Source organism: Falco naumanni, chromosome 7 (genome assembly GCF_017639655.2).
Source record: "Falco naumanni isolate bFalNau1 chromosome 7, bFalNau1.pat, whole genome shotgun sequence".
Taxonomy (NCBI): domain Eukaryota; kingdom Metazoa; phylum Chordata; class Aves; order Falconiformes; family Falconidae; genus Falco; species Falco naumanni.
The window spans coordinates 27,380,418-27,400,976 of record NC_054060.1 but is presented as its reverse complement, the minus strand read 5'-3'; the positions used below and the strand labels follow the sequence as shown (position 1 = coordinate 27,400,976).

At 51.0% G+C, this 20,559-nt stretch overlaps 1 protein-coding gene across 2 annotated transcripts in view; it reads right to left on the bottom strand.

Annotated features, from left to right (window-relative positions):
• ATL1 (atlastin GTPase 1) overlaps positions 1–10,965 on the bottom strand; it is a 32,227-nt gene extending 21,262 nt beyond the window's left edge. For both annotated transcript variants that reach the window (XM_040602458.1, XM_040602459.1), the window contains exon 1: positions 10,807–10,965. In XM_040602458.1, coding sequence (XP_040458392.1) covers positions 10,807–10,840 — 34 coding nt within the window. In that variant the 5' untranslated portion in view covers positions 10,841–10,965. The remainder of the gene's footprint in view (positions 1–10,806) is intronic.
• Positions 10,966–20,559: the final 9,594 nt, after the last annotated feature.

The following is a 20,559-nucleotide window of genomic DNA, read 5'->3' as shown; positions in this document are numbered from 1 at the left end:
CCTCAGACATCTTGCTGGAGTCTCCATGCCACTTTGAGGCCATCTGCCCACATGCTCCCTGCAGGCAGAGTTCCCTGCTGCAACCTCCCTTGACAAAACACACTCATTACTTTTTGTCCTACAAGAGTTGACATGGAGGGCAGCTCACTCTCTTCTTGCCTGCAGCAACTTCTGATATACACAAAGCCTGCCATGACACCTCCCTTAGCTTCTTCTCTGCTAGAAAAGAGAAGTTCAAGCCCCCAGTTACCCCTTGCTACCACACCATCTAGGCATCTGACTGCTCTCCTCTGGACACTCCCCAACAGGTCCTTCCTGAAGGCCATCTCAAAAATGGATGCAGCACTCAAGCTGAAGTGTCTCAGTACCTCATGCCTCTGTCAAGGGACACTGCCTTGATGCATCCTGTGCAACTGCTGTTTCTGTAGCAACAACAGAATCCTTCTCCATCTGCAGTCTGCAGTAATGCTCAACGTGTCATCTGCTGCTTCTGCCGTCAACCTCATCGACCGCATCCCCCGAGACAGCCTCAGCAGGAACCAGGCCACGAAGACACATGCTTACCCTGATAAAAGCCACTTCTTCACTCCCAAGTGGGAAGCATAGGCAAAGCACCAGCACTGCTCACTTTCGCACTCTGAAATGGCAGGGTTCCCTGCGGAGCTGCTCCCCAGCACAGAGGCAGGCGCTGCGCAGCGTTTGTACAGAAGGGTCTCAGCTCCCTGCCAGGATGGGGAGAAGTGACCAGCAGGAGCCTTTGGAGGGGACAGGCAGGGACCCAGAGTTTGGTCACTGTATTCACACTTGGCAGCAGCAGCAGCGTGCCAGATATGTATCTCCCACATGCTGCTCCTTACAGCTAACGACCCGATGGTCCGTTTGGGCTGCTTTGCATACCTGACACAAAACAGGAGACATGGGTTTTGAGACTTGCCATCCACAGACACTGTAGCCCTGGCGTTTACAAAGAGCAGGCCAGCTCCAGTAATTTTCCTTTCGTTGTGTCCAAACTTCCCAGCACAGGAAAGAGATGCCGTGATTAATCATGCCAGTCAGCTCACCTACAGCCACATGAAACCTCCTTGCCAGCAGGAAGGGAGCATGTGATGGAAAGTTCCCCATTTCTACAAAAACTTCCTGGTTTGTTGGCTCAGGCTGCAACTTTCCAAACACGGTAGCCTCAAGTTAAACCTCCTCAGTCTCTGTGTCAGTCCCTGACCTCGGGGACCCAGTTTTCAGCCAGTCCCAGCTGTTTCAAAGCACAAGGGCTACGCATGTGCATGCTAAAAGGCAAGCTATAAATACCAAGAGGAATACGGTTTGCCCGTTCTGGGCCTCCAGCAGCAACTCCATATTTTAAATAACAGCAGTGCTTTTGTAGAAGTTTTTGATTTTCTACGATCCCGTGATGAAATATCAGGATCAGTAAGCCTGGTTGCTAGGGGATTGCTGGTGGCTCTCAGACATATACTGCAAGCTTTCTTTGCTCACAGTTGAAAGACAAAGATCTTTTCTTCCCAATGCTTGAAGGTTTTTTAGCAAAACAAAAGTCCCAAATGCTTTGAAAAGCTAGATTCTCCACCAGACAGCAGCAGCTGGGGACTAGCAGCACCAAACTCCCTTCAAAAACCAACCCCTGCCCTGTGTTACTGCTTAGGGGCCTCCAAAAAACCAACAAACCTTCTCATTTCAAATACATGGACCCAGGATCCAGGCACACATCATCAAATAACTTGAAAAATGAAGGCCTCTAAGAGCAGTCAGTCCTCTTGCTGCACACACCGAACAGTTTCCAGCATTAAGATCTTCCCAACAAGCAAGTATGGACAGGTGCCAAAGGGCCACAGGCTCACGTGCTCTTTTTAAGCACTGCCATGCTGCAAAGTGCCGTAGAAAGTCTACAATAGGAAATACCTCCTCTCCTGCGGTGGTTCCCAATGCCCTGCTCAGCTGTCTGTGTCCAATTATTTTTTTTTTCTTTTTACAGCTGCACAGAATGGATAGTGGAGAGATGCTTGTGTAAGATGTGACTCATGGCAGAGGCAGGAAAAAAATTGTAAACTGAATGAAATCTAAACGTTCTGGCTCTAGCCAAACTAACAAGGGTGCTGGTGAAATAGCTGTGCCACTTCCCCAGACCAGGCAAGTCCACCTCTGGCTACGCAGACAGAGTGTGAGGGGGACCAGCATCTTACTCGTCCCATGCTAGCAGTAACAGGAGCTGCAGCCAGAGTGCCCAGCTGGGTACCAAGATGGGCACAAGCCCTGCTGTCTGTGGGCTTCAAGTGCAGGAAAAGGCAGCACGGATGCCCCCAGCTCAGACGGCTGAGCGGACTGCCAGTCCTCATCACAGATCCGAGCGCCATGACAGGGGACTGAGGAGAGTCCCTCCCATCCTGCTACCAGAGGGACATTTGGTGCCAGGTTCCCCATCCTGCTGCTGCTGGTGCCTGGACAGGATCTCCCAGATCTTCTTCTCCCTCCAGTTCAGCTGCTGAAAAGAACGACAGCCTGTGCAGAGAAGAGACTGTGCTGTCCCTTCAAAACATCAGGATCTGTAAGGAGCATACTTTTTTTTAGCAGATATTGACAGATGTGGGAAGAATGTCTCCAGACAGGTAACAATCCAAAGCAGTCATGGTCTCCTAGGGGAAGTTCTTGCTTCCAAACACCAGGAAAACCAGGCTGTTTGCACAACACAGGGGCAAAATACAAAGTATTATGATCAGGATATGTTGCTTTCCCACTTCATCGGAGGTATCAGGAGAAAAGGCACTATATTAAGCAGGTCTCTGAACTAATTTCAGCCCTGTTATCTCTGCTTCTTTCATGTATGCCATCTGCAGACAAAACTCTTCCACACTTATTTCCATGTGATGAAACTTCCATGTTCTGTTTATTAGATTATCGGCCACATTGGAAACCCAGAGATTATTTTATAAGATGGCTGTGCATTACTGTAAATCAATTATTATAATTGGTCTTTCCAGTGTAAATTAGTTATCTGCTTTGAAGTTAGTTGTACCTGGCAATGGCAAAACATCATCTGGCCAAAAAAGAAAGGAAAGAGATCTCAACTTTCCTAAACACACTCTTGTTTCTACTCATTTTCTAACCTGACTCCTCCTTTCTGTTGGCTCTCTCCGGCACCTTGCAATTACGTCAATTCTCAAGCTGCTCATTCAGAAATTGCCAGGATACAGTTCCTTTTCCCCATTTCATAACAGCTCATTGTCATGACTCTAAAGTGAAGTGGAATCCACATCTCCGTTCCATATGGTGATTTAAAGCGGAAAGGTGATCAGAATTCGCATTCATACTCACTGGGCTGTCAGACAGCAGCAAGGAAATGGCCCAATTCATGCAGACAGCCCCGTAATACAGGACATACTGTGCAATTTATTGGAGCCTAAGGAAAAAATAAAGCATTCTTCCATTTCTCTAGGACTTATTGCTGGTTAAAGTTAAATAAATTAAACCAGTATATTTCACATTGTGCCTCTGTACATACTGACAGCCAATGTCTTAGGTATTTAAGCTCCTGCAGAAGAATAAATTAGGTAAATTACACGTCACTAATTATGCAATGTACCTTTGGTGAGTGCTTGTTTAAGCCTGTTCTTTCTTAGCTATGGAAGAACAGGTCACAGAAATGCTGACTGCTTTCCAGAGACCAGCTAATAAAGTCAGCTTTTCCTTAAATGAGTTTGCACAACAAACACATTTCATTCCAGAGAATGAAACGCAGCCGTGATCCATCATCTGTGCAAACACAGGCTGCCTAACCAGACCCTGAGAAAGCCAATTTGCCAACCCTGCTCTTCTGCTCTCTTGCATCCCAGGAGCCTTACAAGCACTGCCCATGAAAAGCAAAAACTGCAGCCTGGGCCCCGATCCCCCCACTCAAATACACAGCTGTCATGCAGTGGTACTATTCTGAGGGTAGTTCAACTAAGTTACTTTACTGCATGGAAAAACAGAAACTACCAAGGACAGAAAGTAGAGGTTCAATGGCAAGCTTTGAACAGAGCATTCCTGCAGCGGCCAGGTTAGGTTGCTTATCAGCAGCTCTCTAGGGATTAATTCGCTCAGCAGCAATAGCTGTGCGGATCCTCTCTGAAGCTGTGTTCACCCCAGCTGTTTACATTACAAACGTATCACAGTGCCACCGATGATACCATGAGCCAAGCGCCAAACAGACCTTACAGTCAGGCTTGATCCGTCTGCACGCTCTCCAGAGAGCTCCAGCTTCCAGGAAGCTTATCTGCCCTCCGCAAACGGCACTGGCAAAGAAAGACATCTCTCCCCGAGCTGCAGTCTCCCTTGCACTTAACACATGCAGCTTGGCTGCTGCTGTGACATGAGTTCTGCTCACTCTGTTCATGCTGAACCATCTCTGCTGCACAACAAGCAGCCAATGATCATCGGTAAGGCTCTGAGGAGGCTGGGAAAGGCAGCATATATCGCTTTGAGCATGCACCAGACATCCTCTCCTTCTCCCTGAGACGGGCTTGCGCAGAGCTCTGCAACTTATACAGCTAATGAGGGGAAAAGGAGAAATAAAGCACTGAAGCAAAGCATATGTACTGGACAGCCAGGGCAGAGGGGGTGTTACAGAGCAATAACCTGTATCGATCCTGCACAAAGGATCAGATGGGATCCTGCACAAAGGATGCACAGCAGGGCACAACCACATCCTGAAGCACTGCAACTGCCATGGGAGCCTGGCCTGGGCAGCTGTGAGTTAGCAAACTCCCTCAGCACGGGGCTGCCATTGAGTGCCTAGGCTGAGGTGAACCCAGGAGACAGTGTCCTTGAGAGGACTGAGCAGGGAAGCCTGGCTGAGTAAAGCCCTCTCTTACACCCATCTCTGCTCTGCGATCTTGCTGGCACCGCACTCTCCAAGGGTACCTAGCCAGCAGGTCAGAAAGTCTCCCAAGCTGGGTTTAAGAAGACACACACATTCACCACCCCTCTGTACCTCCTACCTGCAGGACATGGCTAACCACACGGCCACACAACTCTCCCTCCACCATGCTCACACCTCTGCTGCGATCTGTGATGCCCCCACGGAGTCAGAGGAGCCCGGACCCGGGGAGGGGAAACGCCAGGCACTAGCCGTCAGTAGCACCCACTAACTAGAGCCGCGGAGCATCCCTGAAGCAGCACACACACACATGTACCTCCCGCAGGCCCCAGCCTGGCCACGCTGTCTCCTTCATTTGGGGCCAGTGGTCTGGGAAATGCAGCAGTGAATGGAAAGAGAGAGCCAGACCTCCTCATGCCCAAGTGGGAAATCACTTGCACTTCCCCTGACTGGATGTACAGATGTAATCACAGCTCTGCCATCAACCAAGGTACAAGGCAGGGTCTTGATACCTGTGGAAATGAATGGTAAATGACACAGGCCGTGAAGATCTCTACACAGGGAGCTGCAGGGCATTGCCTAGAAACAGGTGAAGAAAACTGTCACTTAAAAAATCAGCCCCGTCCTTCAACAACCAAGAATGGCAGGTAAAAGGCCACACTTGGTACTCATTTGGGGTCTCACTTTGAGATCCCAAGCTATCCTCTCCAGAGTCAGGGTGAACTCTTATATTCCAGCTGCACAGCAGTGTTAACACCTCTGCCCAATGCAACCTACAGTCCCATGTGCTCCTGGCAAGCGCCCCACTTCTCTGCACCCCAGGATGCTTGCAGCAGGTTGCCGAGCAGGGTGGCTACTGCTGCCAGGCCTGGTACTCATCCTTTGCTTTTTTTGGAGCAGCGGTAAGATGTAGAGTGCACCTTCTTCCCGCCAGCTCTGAGTCATCCAGCTGGCAGCACAGCGGCTTCAGCTAGAGTGTGGCCAGCTCAGCCCCTTTTCCCTTTGGCAGACGAAACAGGGAGATGAACGATTATGCTGATAACGTGAGTGGTTTAAGACCTTTCTGCATAAAAGACTGCTGACAGAAACAAGAGCTTGGACGATTACTGGCCACCAAACCTGCCTGTTACAACAGACACGTCTCAAATGCCAAAGTCTCATGTGAAACTTCTTAAAGACACTTCAGTTACATGAAGCTACAGTGCCTTAGCTGGCTCTGGAGCAACAGCAAAGCCTACTGCTGTGAAATTCCCAGGCTGAGCTCATGATTAGCATGCGTCAGAGACACAGGCACACAACTGCCCTGGGAAGAAAGCAGATCAGAGGTTTTTCAATAAGTTTTTCAGGAAGTTTGAGGTCATGCTAGACAGTTACGTGGCTATGTCCATGCCAGTTCATGTGCCGGGACTGGCTGATTCAAAGGCAAGGTGGGCAACTCCCAGAGGGAACCTTACTCCCACTTGTGATCATCAAAAGACTGTCATAAGAGAGAGCTACCAAAAGGCCATTACCTATCTGTCAGGTACAAATTCTGGGCCTGCTCACCCACATCTGAGCCTAGCCAGACTCAGGTGTGACATGATGGCTGAAACGCATCTTGCAAGAATATGTCTCCAAAACTCTCACTCATTTTCTGCATGGTCTTTCATCCGTTTCGTTTGTCAGCAACCAGCCTCCCTCCACCACCAGTATTTGATTTAGTTACTTCTGACATGAAATTATCTTTACCCTTTTGTTGTTACAACTGCCTGAAAATAAAGTTTGGTAAATGTGCCATGAAATCCTAGGATACAACAGGAAAGGCAATTACACTCTAAAGAAAATGTTTATGTATATATATAGAGAGAGAGAGCCCTTTAAAACGTTTTACTGGCTTGGCTGAATTCAGCACCTTCTCTGGAGCCCCTACCCCATTTTGGGAAATTTCTGTGCAGTTATTTTATTGCTGTAACACCTAATCTTCCCTCAGCTGATAGCAAATGTGAGCGCTTCTGGCAGCAACAAAGGAGTGTGGGGGGGGTCTCTTGAGTGAAGTGATTTTTGGAGGTAATCCATGGGACATCTTGTGCCTCCCAGAGCGTGACAATACCTGCACCAGGGCTCACTCTCCTGCTGGAGAACGTTTCAGTCAATGATGCAGGGGAGTTAACATAAGGCCCGCTGCCTATGAACATCACCCAGGCCCTAAACAACATTTGCATGTGCTGCTTCCCACCCACAACCAACTCCAAGCGCTGCTTCCCTCTTCCATTAATCAGGCAGGCAGCCAACACCGAAGCTTCTCAAGGCATGGAGCATGACAAGGGCACCATGTCACCACTGCGAGGCAGCCTCAGGGCACCTCAGTTCTTCCCCCCAAAAGGGGAAAGGCAGGCTGATCTCACTCCTGCTCATCTTGCAACGGGTCAGACCATGCTATTCAAATTCTTGGTACAATGCTGCTGCCTCAAAACCAACGGCACAATGGCCAAGTACCATATTTAGCTTGCAATTGTTGTCTTGTCTCTTCTTTCAAGTCCCAACACTCCATTTTCTTTTCTCATTTACACACTAGTAATTTGGTTGTGAATCTTCTCATATCTAGTGGCTTTTTGTGTAAAGGCCCATCTGTCTGAAACATCTCAGCTTTCACTTTTCAGGAGGTTCCCAGCATTCAGAGTCACAAAGAAAAGCCAGTAAGTGGAATGTGAATACCTACCATAAAAGGTCAGAAACCAAATAACAAACAGAAGGGATGTCAGCCTATCAGTTGGAAAAAAAAAAAAAAACAAAAAAAAAGGACTACCAAAACCATCCTTTTTTTCTTTCCAGTTTAACCCATTGCTGTGCAGTCTGAAAGTGTGGTGTTGGTGATCTCAGCCTGGCCTGCGCTGGAGAGGAGTCTCTTCTCCCTGAAGCTGCTTGGCCATTCCTGGCAATCAGGCCCCTTTCGGAGCTCTCATAGATCTTACATTCAGTTTGAAAATCCTGACCAAGAAGTATATATAAACTTCTGTAATCCCTTTTATGGCTTTAAGACCGAATTCTTGATGAGTGGGTCATTCCAATTACAACACGGGCCATGACAGGAAACATGAGAGATTTCACACAATTTGTTCCAGCCTGTGCTGTTTAAATGAGTGACTGGGAGCAGAGTTCTCTAATGCCTTTAGCATACCAGGGCGAGCAGGCTGCTGAGCATCTGCAACTGCAAAGCATGAAGAATTTCAGAAAAAAAAATCAGTGTAATCCACTACAAGCCTTCATTGAGTTGGCTGGACTTCACCGTGCCAACCAGGATTTAGACTAACGATCCTTATTTTGGGAAGCACAGGGTCCCCTACTCTGACCAAGAAATTATATGTGATTTGTTCATCTCAGCTCCCTCAGCCATTCATCCAGCAACTAGCAGCCGTTGTGATGTCTATGCACCACTTAGCACATTCGGTAAGAGCGCCTTAAATGATGCATAACCTTATTCTGACCTTCTGCCCAGGGCTAAATCCTACGCTTGATGCATTACATGCCCCTACACAAAATGTACATATGCGACAGTAACCCAGCTTTGACAGCTGACCAGGGGCAATTTCTTCTGGGTGCCATGCACACACTGACCCTAATTTGCTCTGTGATCTTTAAAAAAGCAAATTATTTTTATGAAACAAAGGAGGAAGGTTGCACTAAGCAGTTGCCTGTTTTCAGGCCTGATTAACCAGAGAGTAACTAGGACAAAGTTTGATCCGTTTCAAAATAGCATAATATTTTTAATGACCCATAAGCCCACTTTTAGAACATAGCAAGGACTTTCTACTTTCTGCCTTAGTTTGAGTAAAAGCCTGAAACTCCTCCTTTGCCAGCTACGCTGAAAAATGTAGCAGCAGCAGAGTCACCCCACAGACTGATGTCACCAGACAATGCTGCAGTCACTGGATGTAAACACATCTTTCAGGGCAATGTGGTTCTGCTGTATAAATGCACACTTTTATTAAAGCGAGCGCTTTTTTCGCTTTTTTTTTTTTAACCCTAGTAAAAAATACTGGCATTTTCTCTCTAATTTATTACTTGCAATGTCAACCAGCCTGGCAAATTGTCAGGAAATCATTCTAGGAATAGGTAAACCCCTGTAGAAGATAGCGTATGATTTTGACCTGTGGATGCATTGCAGCAGAAGGCAGCTGATCCCACAGAGACCCACTTGGACCCATGGATGGTTCCAGATTCTTGCAAAACTTACAGAGAATCTAAGGAAGAGTTCATCCAGTCAGTGACACATCACATTTCACTCGAGTACAGCTTCGCAGCATATTTCGAATGAGGGATGTGCTTAATTGTCTTGCTGGACCCAAGGCTGTACTTTCCAAGATGATGTTTTCTCCGTTTATATCCGCTTCAGCATCATTTGCATTTTCTTCTCTTGCTATCGAGATCTGACGGGAAAGCACCAGCGCGTGTACGTGCGTGCCATACTCAACACGCACAGAGACAGGACTGACAGCTCTGCGAGACAAAGCTGAGAATCTCCGCACATTCACTGAGAAGTTTTCCCTCCAGTTTACCCAAGGGTCTAACGACCTTCATCAAGAGTCACACTTAAAAATGGTACCGATCGAATGAGCGCTGCTCATTCCCCCCCCCCTCCGCTCTCTCGCAAAAAGACCACCACCCGCTCCGCTTACTCAAACCACATGCTCCGTTATCTCAACGCTTCCGCACACACGTCCCCGAACTGTTAATCATTACCATGGGAAATACTACACTCATCTATTCAAATTAGAACTTAATTTGTGTAATCTAAACATCACCGCCTAGCTCACCTGCTCTGCCTGACTAGACGGGATAACCGCGAGCACCGATGAGTTCACACGGAGTAACTCCAGGGAAAGGACAAATTACACTCCTCAGCAGCCTCGACTAACGGCAAACGGCGTATAAACCCTGATTTCCTACAGAACGGGCAGCGGAGCCGGTGCAGCCCTGGGGCGCAGGGTGCAGCAGGCCGGGCTGCAGTGGGTGCAGGGCAGCAGGAGCCCCGCGCCCGGCCGCCGCAGCCCGCAGCCCACCCGTGGGCCCAGTGGGGCGCTGGTGGTGGCCCCGGCCCACCGCAGGTGGCTGCAGAGCCGGGAAGGGAGCCCTGCGGGGGGACACGGCTGAGCCCCGCCGCCTGGGACCCCGCTCGGCCCCCGGCCACGCTGCCCCCGGCTCCCCCCGGCTGTGCTGGGGGGTGTGAAGGGATGGGTTTAGAAGGGCCCCGCTCCGGGGGGGCTGACACGCCAGCAAGCCCGGCAGCCCCCGGAGATTGTGGGACACCCTCCGCAGGAGCGACCTGCCGGGGCAGGCCGGCGGCTCCGAGGCAGACGGGTGTCCCGCCGAGGCGGGGCGGTGGCTGAGGTGACAAGCCCCGTCCGCAGCGGGGCTGCGGGCAGCTGGGGGCGCCGGGCCGGGGCAGGCCGGCGGGGAGCCGGGGCGGCCGAAGGGGCTCCCCGCGGAGGCGGCAGCCGGCCCCGTGTGGGCGCAGGGCCCCGCGCACGCCAGGCCGAGGGCGGCGGCGCGCCAGGGGGCGCCTGGCCCGCCCAGCACGGCACCACGGGCACCCCCGGCCCCGACCCCCGGCGCCGCCGCCCGCCGGCGGCAGGGGAGGGGCAGGCGGGCGCCAGCGGCTCCAGACCCCAGAAGGCGGGGGCGGTGCGAGATGCCCGTCCGGCGCCGCGAAAGGAGCGGCCCGCCGCTGCCACGGCCCCCTCCCGGGGCCGCCGAGCCCCCGCCGCCGCCCCGCCCCGGCGGCCCGGGCCCAGGCGGGTCCGGGCGCGCCCCCCGCCCCGGCCGCCCCAGCGTGGAGCGGGCCGCGGGCCGCCGCAGGCCCGGCATTGTTCACGGCCGCGGGGCGCGCCCGCCCCGCCCGGGCTCGCTCCCCCCGCTCCGACCCTTCCCCGGGGGCCGCCCCAGCGCCCCCCGCCGCCTACCCCAGCTGCTCCTGTCCCGGCGGTTCCGGGCCATGGCGGGGCGCGGGGCTGCCCGGGCCGCGGCGGCTGCGGGAGGCTCCGTGCGCGCTCCGAGCCGCGCTGCGTCTGGCGCGGCTGCCGCGGTGGCGCGGGGCGGGCGGGGGAGCCGGCAGCAGCATCCCCGCCCGCCGCTACGGCGTGGCACGGCGCGGCACGGCACGGCGGCCCGCCGCCCCTGGGGCACCCGCCCCCGCCGCACACGGGTGTCCGCGCTCAGGGCAGCCACGTGTGGGGCTTCTGGCAGGGACGGCCGTGGCTTGGGCGGGGGTACATCCAGGGGAACCCACTTGCCGGGGTAGCCGCACCCAGAGGTGCCCCCGCACCCGGGACACCCGGCACTGTCATGGGCATCCACTCACGGGGTCGTGGGGGGCACCCAGCACAGCCAGGAGGCACCCACACCCTGGGTTACTCCAACCAGGGCACTGGGGTCATGGGGGGGTAGCCACATGGTGGGCACCCACACCTGGGGGCACACTTATGGGTGTCCACCTGGGGCACACTTATGGGTGTCCACCCGCAGGAGACATGCCCACCTGCAGCACCGGGTTCATCTGGGGCACCCCCATGGGCACCCCGCGGTGGGGAGGCACTGGGCACACAGCTCCCCACTCAGCCTGCCCAGCGTGGGACGGGCTGGGGCTCACACATCACCCACACATCTTCCCGGGTGGGCACAGGCACAAATACCAACCCCACACACACCCCGGGCTGGCATCACCCACAGGCACAGAGCACCCAGGTGGGACAGGCAACCCAAAGCGGAGCCACGCACCACAGCTCGTGTGCACACAGAGCTCAGACACACTGTGTGCCCTTCCCGGGGCGTGTGGCAAGCGCACAGGTTCACATGGGCTGAGAAAACACCAGTGGCTCGGCCAGCTCCTGCCCCCCTGGTGCTGGCAGCACCAGACGTGCTGCACATGTAAAGATGCAGCGCGATGATCCAGGCTTGGGCACCCCTGGGGAAGATCCAGCTGCAGCACAATGGATAACATGCACCTTCCCTCCAGATTCCCTCTACCAGCAAGGGCTTGTCCCCTCGTATTTGGGATTGATTCAGTGCTCTGCCACATGAGACCATGACTCAACCGGAGTGCACGGGAGCACCCGGGTGAGAATTGCCTGGGAGCAGGGGTGCTGGCCCCGTGCCCCAGCTGCCCTGAGGTGCCCCTTGCACCCTCAGCCAAAACATCCCACCTGGAGGGACAAAGGGAGGATATTCTGTTTTCTTTTTCTTTGCCTTCCCACGTTCTCCTGCCAGCTGCAGCCTCCCAGGCCTGCATTTATTGTGCAAACCCAGGAAAAGTGTGGAAGCCCTCTGCGACGCCAGCTCCAGAAGAGCTCACCCACTGCCACCCGCACCGCGCGGACCAGCACGTGGGTGAGCATGCTGGTCCTCAGCTGGTGCTTGCCCAGGCTTTTGATGCCAACAAGCTGCTGGAGTTGACCTGTCTCTGAAGCCGCAGCATCGTGCTGCTCTTCAGAAGAAGCATGGCACAGCGCTCAAGGAACAACCGAACAAACCTGAAATGTGGCAGTCACCAGAGGATTATACAGGCCAAAATTTGGAAGGATGGGAAGGGAACTGAGCCCCAGACTGTATCTGCAAGAGGAGATTTTGGGAGAGTGCTGCTTGTTTTTGCATGGTGGCCTGCGACCGCTGCACAAACCCAATGGCCATCCAGCTTCGTTGGATACATAGGAACCTGCAGGATCTGCTCTTCATTTTTGAAAGTGGGAAGAACATTCAAAAGCAAACTAATTTTCAGTTCCAGGCAACTCATCCATGCCAAAGCCATGTGTTGTTGTGCTCCCATTGATATGCTGATACTTAATTTGTAAATGCCTTCTCCGATACTTGGTGACTGCCTCCCCTTGGCTTCATCCCTGTGTTTACAGCTTAGGAGTGAAACATATAATTTCAGCTCGCTGAAGTGCCGGCTCACGTGGCAGGCAGCTGAATCCTTCTGCCCGCGGCTGCTGGGCACTGTGACCGCGACGAGCTCAGCCTCTCGTGGTCTTTGCAGAAGCTCCCTTGCCATTTTTATAAATAATCCCTGAAATTGCATGTGCCCGTTGCTGCTTTGAAGCAGCGGAGAAGCGATTGGCATTGTGAGGGGGGATTTCTTACACTGGAGATTGTCAGGGGGGTTCAAATAGGTTGAAAGAGGAGATTAAAAGAAAAGCAGCTGGGAAACGGAGAGGAAAAAAAAAAAAGAGCATGGAAGAGATCTGTTAATTTGAAAGTCTAATTAAACTGAGATGGGCTCAGGTCCTGTTTTTCTCGTTCCCTTTGAGAACTGCTGCTTAGGTCAAGCTTGTGCTGCCCCATTAACTGGCATTTTTTCCCTTTCTTTTTCCATGATGACACACGGTATCAAAATGAAAGTGGAGAGGTTTGATCCTGTACTGTGCCACAGGGATTGTCTGCATGAACTCCCAAGGCCTTTTCCTGCATTATTTCCTGTGATCCCAAGTTAGAGGGTTTTGCAGATAATTATTTTTCAGGGAATGACTCAGCACTGGTTCATTTTCACCCACTACCCATCCCTTTGCCTCACCGATTCACCCTTCCATTATTTTTCCATTTGCAAACAGCCCTTCCTGGGAAGCATCCTTACGTTCTCACTGCCCAAGTGGCCAGATCACAAAGAGCAGGTGCGCTGAACAGGGACTCAGTGGAAGGATTCTTGAGGAAAAAAGTCCTAAATGGGTGAAACGCAAAAAGAGAAAATACCCTGCAGAAAGAAACCACAGCCGGGGGGTCCTGAAGCTGGTGTGCCAGGAGATACAGTGCTGAAAACACCCCAGAATTAGGAGAGAACCTGGATTTAAATCCATCTTGAGTCCCACTCACACAGTTTGCAGGAGCGGTTTCGTAATTCACCTTGATTCGACTGGCCCACTTACCCAGCCAGCATTTACAGTTCCTTTTCATATCCCCAGTCCTTCGCAAACAGAAACCAGCTGCGTTGTGCAATACTTATGTAAGAGGTGGGAAAGGGACGCTACAAAATCTCTGCTCTTTCTCAGGTACCACCAAGTACTCGCCGGGGCTTGCTGCTGAGGGAAACCATGCCATCCGTGTGAGTTTTCTTTGCTGTGACACAGACAAGGTGCTGTCTTAACCCCAAGTGACAGATCTGTTCGTATGGTGGTTATACAAGGTTCTTGAATATGTTCGTTTCTTCCCTGTGGTTGTTATTATCACTTCTGCCTTCTCGGTCTTTACTCTCTCACTGCTTCTGCTTGACTGCATGGGAAAGTAAAAGGAATAGAGATCTCAACTGTGTTTGAAGAGCATTGCAAGGGGATGTCTCCCAAGCAGTTACGCTCTGCAACATTGATTTGTTATTGCCGTTTTAATTTCTGCGCCCTTATTCTTGGGTTAAGAGGCCACAATTCCTCACAAACACCAAAAAGTGATAAACCAGCATCAGCATTTTCCCTGCTCTTCTGGAAAGCTGAAGCTTTCCTAACATCTTCCTGGTTTTCTCTTACTGAAATATTTTTAAGTGAAGCAGATCTTTGTTGCTTAGGAAATCCTTCTATTCCTGCTGTTCCTATTTCTCACCCTGAACGGGGCGTTATGATCGCCTACATTTAGATGGGGCTTGCAGCCAAAGGAATTATCTTTGCTTCTTCTGTAAACATGATTGCACACTATGACTGTAACAGAGCCATCATATTTCACTCGTGGAGCAGACAGAATTTCAGCAGCTAATTAAATGACTTGTTTAATCAGCCTTTGTGAAGATCCTTCCTTCTGGAAGATGCTCTGTAAAGTGAAGGAACTACTGAAGAATACAAAAAGCCCAAAACTTCAACCAAAGCAGCTGCAGCATGTGTTCAGACACGGGCCTGGTTTTTACTTCGGGGGCTGCCATTGCACTGCCTGGGTCTGGTCAGCGCTCAGCACCGAAATGACGAGATATTGCAGAAGTCCAGCAAAAAATGCAACTTTTCTCATCTGCGTTAGACTGTTTAGGCCGGTTTCCAGTAGGTTCCTCAGCATCAAACAGCATCCTCAGGACTCTGGCAAGGTTTTGCTGGATTTGAATAAAATACCCTACTCTCAGCTGTGGGTTCAGATAATTTCGCGGACCCAGCTGCACGTGCCTCAGTGCTGTATCTGGAGCCTCACCGCTTGCTCGCAGCCCCAGGTTATTCCTTTCTGTCCCAAGCACTGAGGCACACCAGCATTGCAGGACTAACCACAACCTTCCGAGATTTTTCTTCCTTCCTCTCTTTTCTCTTTAGAGGTCAGTAAGATCTCTTCTAAGCCCAGCTTCCCACCTATGCCTGATATTAGTTTTAATTTGTTCTTTCTCCCCTGTACTGACAGGCAAATAGACACTATATTCAAAACATCTTTCCTCGGCAGTCTCTCTCTCTTTTTTTTTTTTTTTTTGCAACGTGGCTTTAGTGAGTCCAAGCCAAAACCTGTGTGTGCCAAGTCTGATTGTAGGATTTCCCCCTGAAGATACACCTCATCCAGGGAAAGGGTTCCAGCTCCTTTTCCATCTTGGCAGAAACAACCAAATCACCTGCCTGCATGATTCAGCAAGATATTTGCAATATGTTCCAGCCAGGTTTGTGCACCTGGAAACAGGGGGAGCAGCCAGGTTTCCCTGCAGTACTCTGAAGTCCCCTTGTTGATGCTGCTTTTAATTGAACAGTCTCCTGCATCCTCGTGCTGAGTGGTTACTGTTGGCGGAGCTGCCTGCTTCACCTCTGCCCTCCCGCGCGTGCACGTGGGAGGGAACATCCAGCTGGTTTCCTTCCTTTGAATGCAAACAGCACAATCAGCTGCAAAGTCTCCTGAGAGACAGCTACGTAAACAGGGTGACACAAAAATAATGTATAGCCACTAGCGCTCCTGTTCCTTCCGTGAAAAACAAACCCTTGCACAAGGGCCTCAGTTAAAGCTGGCATGAGGGTCTGAGCTGTGGTTTTATTTCATTCTGCTCCTGCAAGGGAGCCAGGTCTCCTGACGGCCTGAAAAAAGGTTTTGGTCCATTCCCAGAGCATCTCAACAACGATGCTGGAGTGATCCTCAATCTATGGGAGACTGATGCCTTCTGGAGCAAGTGAATTCCCATGCTAGCATCTAACAGGCCTGGATGCCATCTCCTCCTTCTTCTCTTCCCCAAGGCTGTTCCCTTGGCTGATTCCTTGCATCCGTTTTTCCAAGACCTCTCCCTCTTTCTGTTTTTGCCACAGAAATAGCATGCTCCTTTCATCAGAGCCCCTTTACCCAAGCTCTTTTTTTTTTTTTTCCAGGCATCATTTGTGCTTGTCATCATGTGCCCACAGCAACTGCCATCCCACCTGTCCCAAAGGGCCATTTTAGCAGTGAGGGACTGGTAGGGACCCTGTGAAACCTGCCCTATCCCTCTTATTCTGGGTCCCACTAGCAGAGCTCAGCAGGCAGGTAAAGCAGCATTAACAGCACCGAGAGCTGCTGAGGTGACGCTGAAAAGCTTTAGTATGTTCAGCATCCTGCCTGTCACAGGCAGAATGGGACCCAAGGGCAGGAGGCTGCCAGCAGAGAGCCTGGAAAAAGCTTCTCTGTGGGCCCCTCGCTCATGGCCGTGGGGAGACGGGGCGTAGCCACAGTGTGTGTTTCATCATGGAGGAAAACCAGCCTGAAAAACCCAAACCACAAACTTTGGGGAAAAAAAGCTACATCTTGAATCACAGGGAAGATGCGGCAGCATTTCTTGAGAGCATACTCTGTCTCCTCAACAACAAAGTTTGATGCAAAATACAGTGTATTGCAGGAATCAATGAAGGGGAAAAGCTGCAGGTCCTCGGGTTGATTCATGCAGCTGATCTATTTTATTATTCAAACACACAACAAACGTGAAGCAATCTCACAGAGTGGTTTTGAGCACCTTCCACGTGAGATTGTTAGACTATGTGAAATTAAAGACATTTTAGCAGTTTGATAAAAACTAGGGCTGAAGTACTTTTCCTTCCTGCTGCTGTTTCATAGCTCAGAGTTCCTCGTTTGAAAACGAACATGCATTCACACACACAGCACATTCTGCTGCTTTTAAAATGACCTTTATTATATTGTTCAGTTAGAAATTTCTACAGTTTTGCATCTACCATTACCAGATGAATCTTGATGTCTCATTAAAAAAAATCTTGGCTGTTCTTCCTCTCAAGACTACAATGCAAACAGATTACATTCTCTGATCCTACATAAGGCCTGATGTAAAACCACTTAACATTCCTTTTAAGGTTGGGACCCATTCAGAGGAGAGATGCTGCATAAAAGCACATTCCTTAACACGCTTGACCAGAAAAGCAACGTGGTCTAGGGTGGAAAATGCAGAGTGGGAATCAGCGGGTGCTCAAGTGGACGTGCCTGGCAGCGTACGGTGTCCAGCCATACCTTGCACCATACGCCTTGCACAGCTCGTTTAGCTCCATTTTTCTAATCATGAAATGGCGATAGTAATACAGTCCTGGTGCTGCTCTTACTTACTTATGTACGTTTTCCAGTAGGGCTTCCAACAGGGACTGAGACCCAGCCGGGGGAAGGAGGACTGAAGCTCAGATCACAAGGCAGGCTCTGAGAGCTCACGCTTCACCACTGTGGATACGGGATGGGAAACTACACCTCCAGGTGGGAAGGGAAACTTAACCCAGCAAGGACAAAATAGTGGTCAATGCAGGAGCCTTTGCATTAAATTGCAGTCGTTGGACGGCCCTTGGATCTGTAAGACATTCTAGGAGGCCAAGTCTTAATGCACCATCTGCTACTGGAAAATGAAATGGCCTCTTTCCTGTGCTATCATCTGATGGCTTGTCAAGAGCAGCAAATCAGTAGAGTGAAAAGTGGCATTCGAACCCTTAGCCAAGGAAGAGAAAAGAAAAAGGACACAAACAGCTCGGTATCAGGAGTGCAGGAAGCTAATTTATGGGGGGAGAGGTAATTGTTTTGTTAAAAATCACTTGAGGAAATACAGCTCCCTAATGGGTAAATAGTTTCTTCTTTATTTGTTGGGTGTTCAGGAAAACTTAACATATTTATGTTGGAGAGAACATACAGGATGTAGAAGCCTTTCAGAGTACAAGGGGAAATTAAATGCGTATCTCTTTCAGTTAGCAGTGCTGTGCTCCCCTGTTTCTCTGGAAGCAGGACCGTTCATATTTTTTTGCAGCCTGCTTCTGACACACACATTTTCAAATAAGCTCATAAATAAAACCCCAATGAAATCAAATGCCACTATGCAACTCCCAAGAGTCTGCATATGCTGTCTTTCAGTTTAACCTAAAGCAACATGCTGATCCTAATGAGTTATGCTATAGAGCCTATGTTTTGAAGGAAAAGCTTATGCAATCAACACCGCTGTTTCAGGTACTTGCATGTGGGATTTCTAAATGTGCTGGAGTAAGCTTAAAACCCAGGCTCCATTTTAAACTGAATCAGTACCCAGCTACTTTGTTGATAGACTATATTGGACCTGCATGGGCTGTCTGGCTGCCAAAGAGGCAGAATCTGTTCTTAAATAACCAATCCAGTACCACAGAGACTTGTACATCTGGCATCCATTTAATTTTTTTCTACCTAGCTTTTGCAAACGTATTTCCTGCGTTGAGTATGTGGTATTTTTTGCGCCTAGAAAATCACACCTCTTTTTAGGCCTTAATGATTTTACATGCAGCGAATACTACTGCTAATTCCAGCATTCCTCTGCTCCATATCCCCACCTTTGGGTTTCTTGAATTGTTTAGCACTCATTTGAGAGACCATAGGTGAGTTTTGCAGAGAGTTTTGCCTGCTTTGTTGAAAATAATTGTTCTCCAAAGAGGGAAAGGCAGATACAAAATACTTTCCATCTTGCAGTTTCACAGAAGCTTTCTTTGACTTTAGGAGCCCGAGGAGACAAGTCCCAACAAGTCCCAGTTAATTCTCGTGTGACTATCACGGAGCTGACTGCCCACAAAGCTAAATACCAGGGCACTTGATTAGCCCGCGGGAAGGATTACGTGATGCGGCTGCAGGGTTGCAATCCAGACTGCAAAGGATAAGACTCACTGACCCAGGGAGTCCTGCATAGCCCGTGTCCCTGTTGTCCCCAGCTGGTACATCCTCCTCCTCCTCCTCTTCTTCCTCCTCTCACACCTCAGAGCGTCTCTGGGGGCAGGTCAGCCTCCAGCACCCAGCTCAGTTTTGCTGTGGCAGCTGCGATAACCCTACCAGGATGTACACAAAAGAAGAGCTTCAGTGTGTGAGGTGGAAAGCTCATCCTGGTGTTTGGCAGACACATACACGGATATAAATATGTTATGTATATGTGATATAGGCAAGCTGCGGGCTTTCCTCCTGCCTCAAACCAAGGGGCACAGGCCAACAGCCTTGCCTACCCCCACACTTGTCTCCCCACAGCAAAGACATAGACCTGTTGGAGCAAGTCCAGAGGGGGCCACAGAGATGCTCAGAGGGCTGGGGCACCTCTGCTATGGAGACAGGCTGGGAGTTGGGGCTGTTCAGCCTGGAGAAGAGAAGGCTGTGGGGGGACCTGACAGCACCTGCCAGTGCCCAAAGGGGCCGACAGGGAACCTGGGCGGGGGGGTTCTTACAGGGGCATGGAGTGACAGGACAAGGGGGAATGGCTTTAAACTGAAAGACGGGAGATTCAGAGTAGATATAAGAGAGAAATTTTTTATTATGAGGGTGATGAGGCACTGGCACAGGTTGCCCATGACCTGCAGAATCAGACTCCACAAACTTATCAGATTGTAAAGTAGGTATGTTTATTCAGCGCTGGGCAGCACCGGGGGTAGTCCCACCAAAGCCGTGCATGCCTGGGGCAACAACTTGCCTCAATCTATACAATCAAATGGTGCGTATACATAAGATTCCCAAATACATCTATACATATTAATAACCTAGCCCCACTTCACATTAAAATTAGTTTCAAGAAGTCATTTCCATAAGACCTTCCCAACTGCACTTGCATAGTGTCTCTTGGTGGGGGTCATGGGGATGCCCTTGCTCTGAACTTTTTACCTTCTCTCTTCGAACAGACTCAGTTATTCTTGGTCTTTGCCCAAACTATAGAGTTGGTTTTAGCTAGTTCTCATCATGAACTGTCCTTCAGGAGGAACTGTAGACTCCTTGCTTCAGTTAATTTATACAATAGTAAAACAAAGCATTATTTATCAACAACAATCTAGGTAATCGTTAAGCAGCAATTAGATCTACTAAAATTTCTTTAACCCCTTCCCTCACCCAGATCGGTGGTGGATGTCTGTCCCTGGAAACATTCAAGGCCAGGTTGGACGGGGCTCTGAGCCACCTGATGGAGTTGAAGATGTCCCCGCTCGCTGCAGGGGGCACGGACTAGATGGCCTGTAAAGGTCCCTTCCCACCCAGCCCACTCCACGGCTCCAGGAGCCCCATGGCGCGGCAGCCCCCAGCTCCCCGGCGCTGCCCCCGGGCCCCCAGCCCGCCCCCAGCCCCGGCAGTGCGGGCTGGCCGAGCCGCGGGGCCACCGCCGCCGGGGCGGAGCGGCCTTGCGGGCCCGGCGCGGGCCGCCGCCGTAGCAGGGCGGTACAGCGGCGGGCAGCCCCCGGCGGCAGCCACGGTGACACAGGTTTCGCTAACGCCGAGGGCGGCCGGGGCCCGCGGCTGGCGCGGGGCGGGGCGGGGCGGGCGGGGCCGGGGCGGGCAGGGCTGGGCCGGGCCGGGCC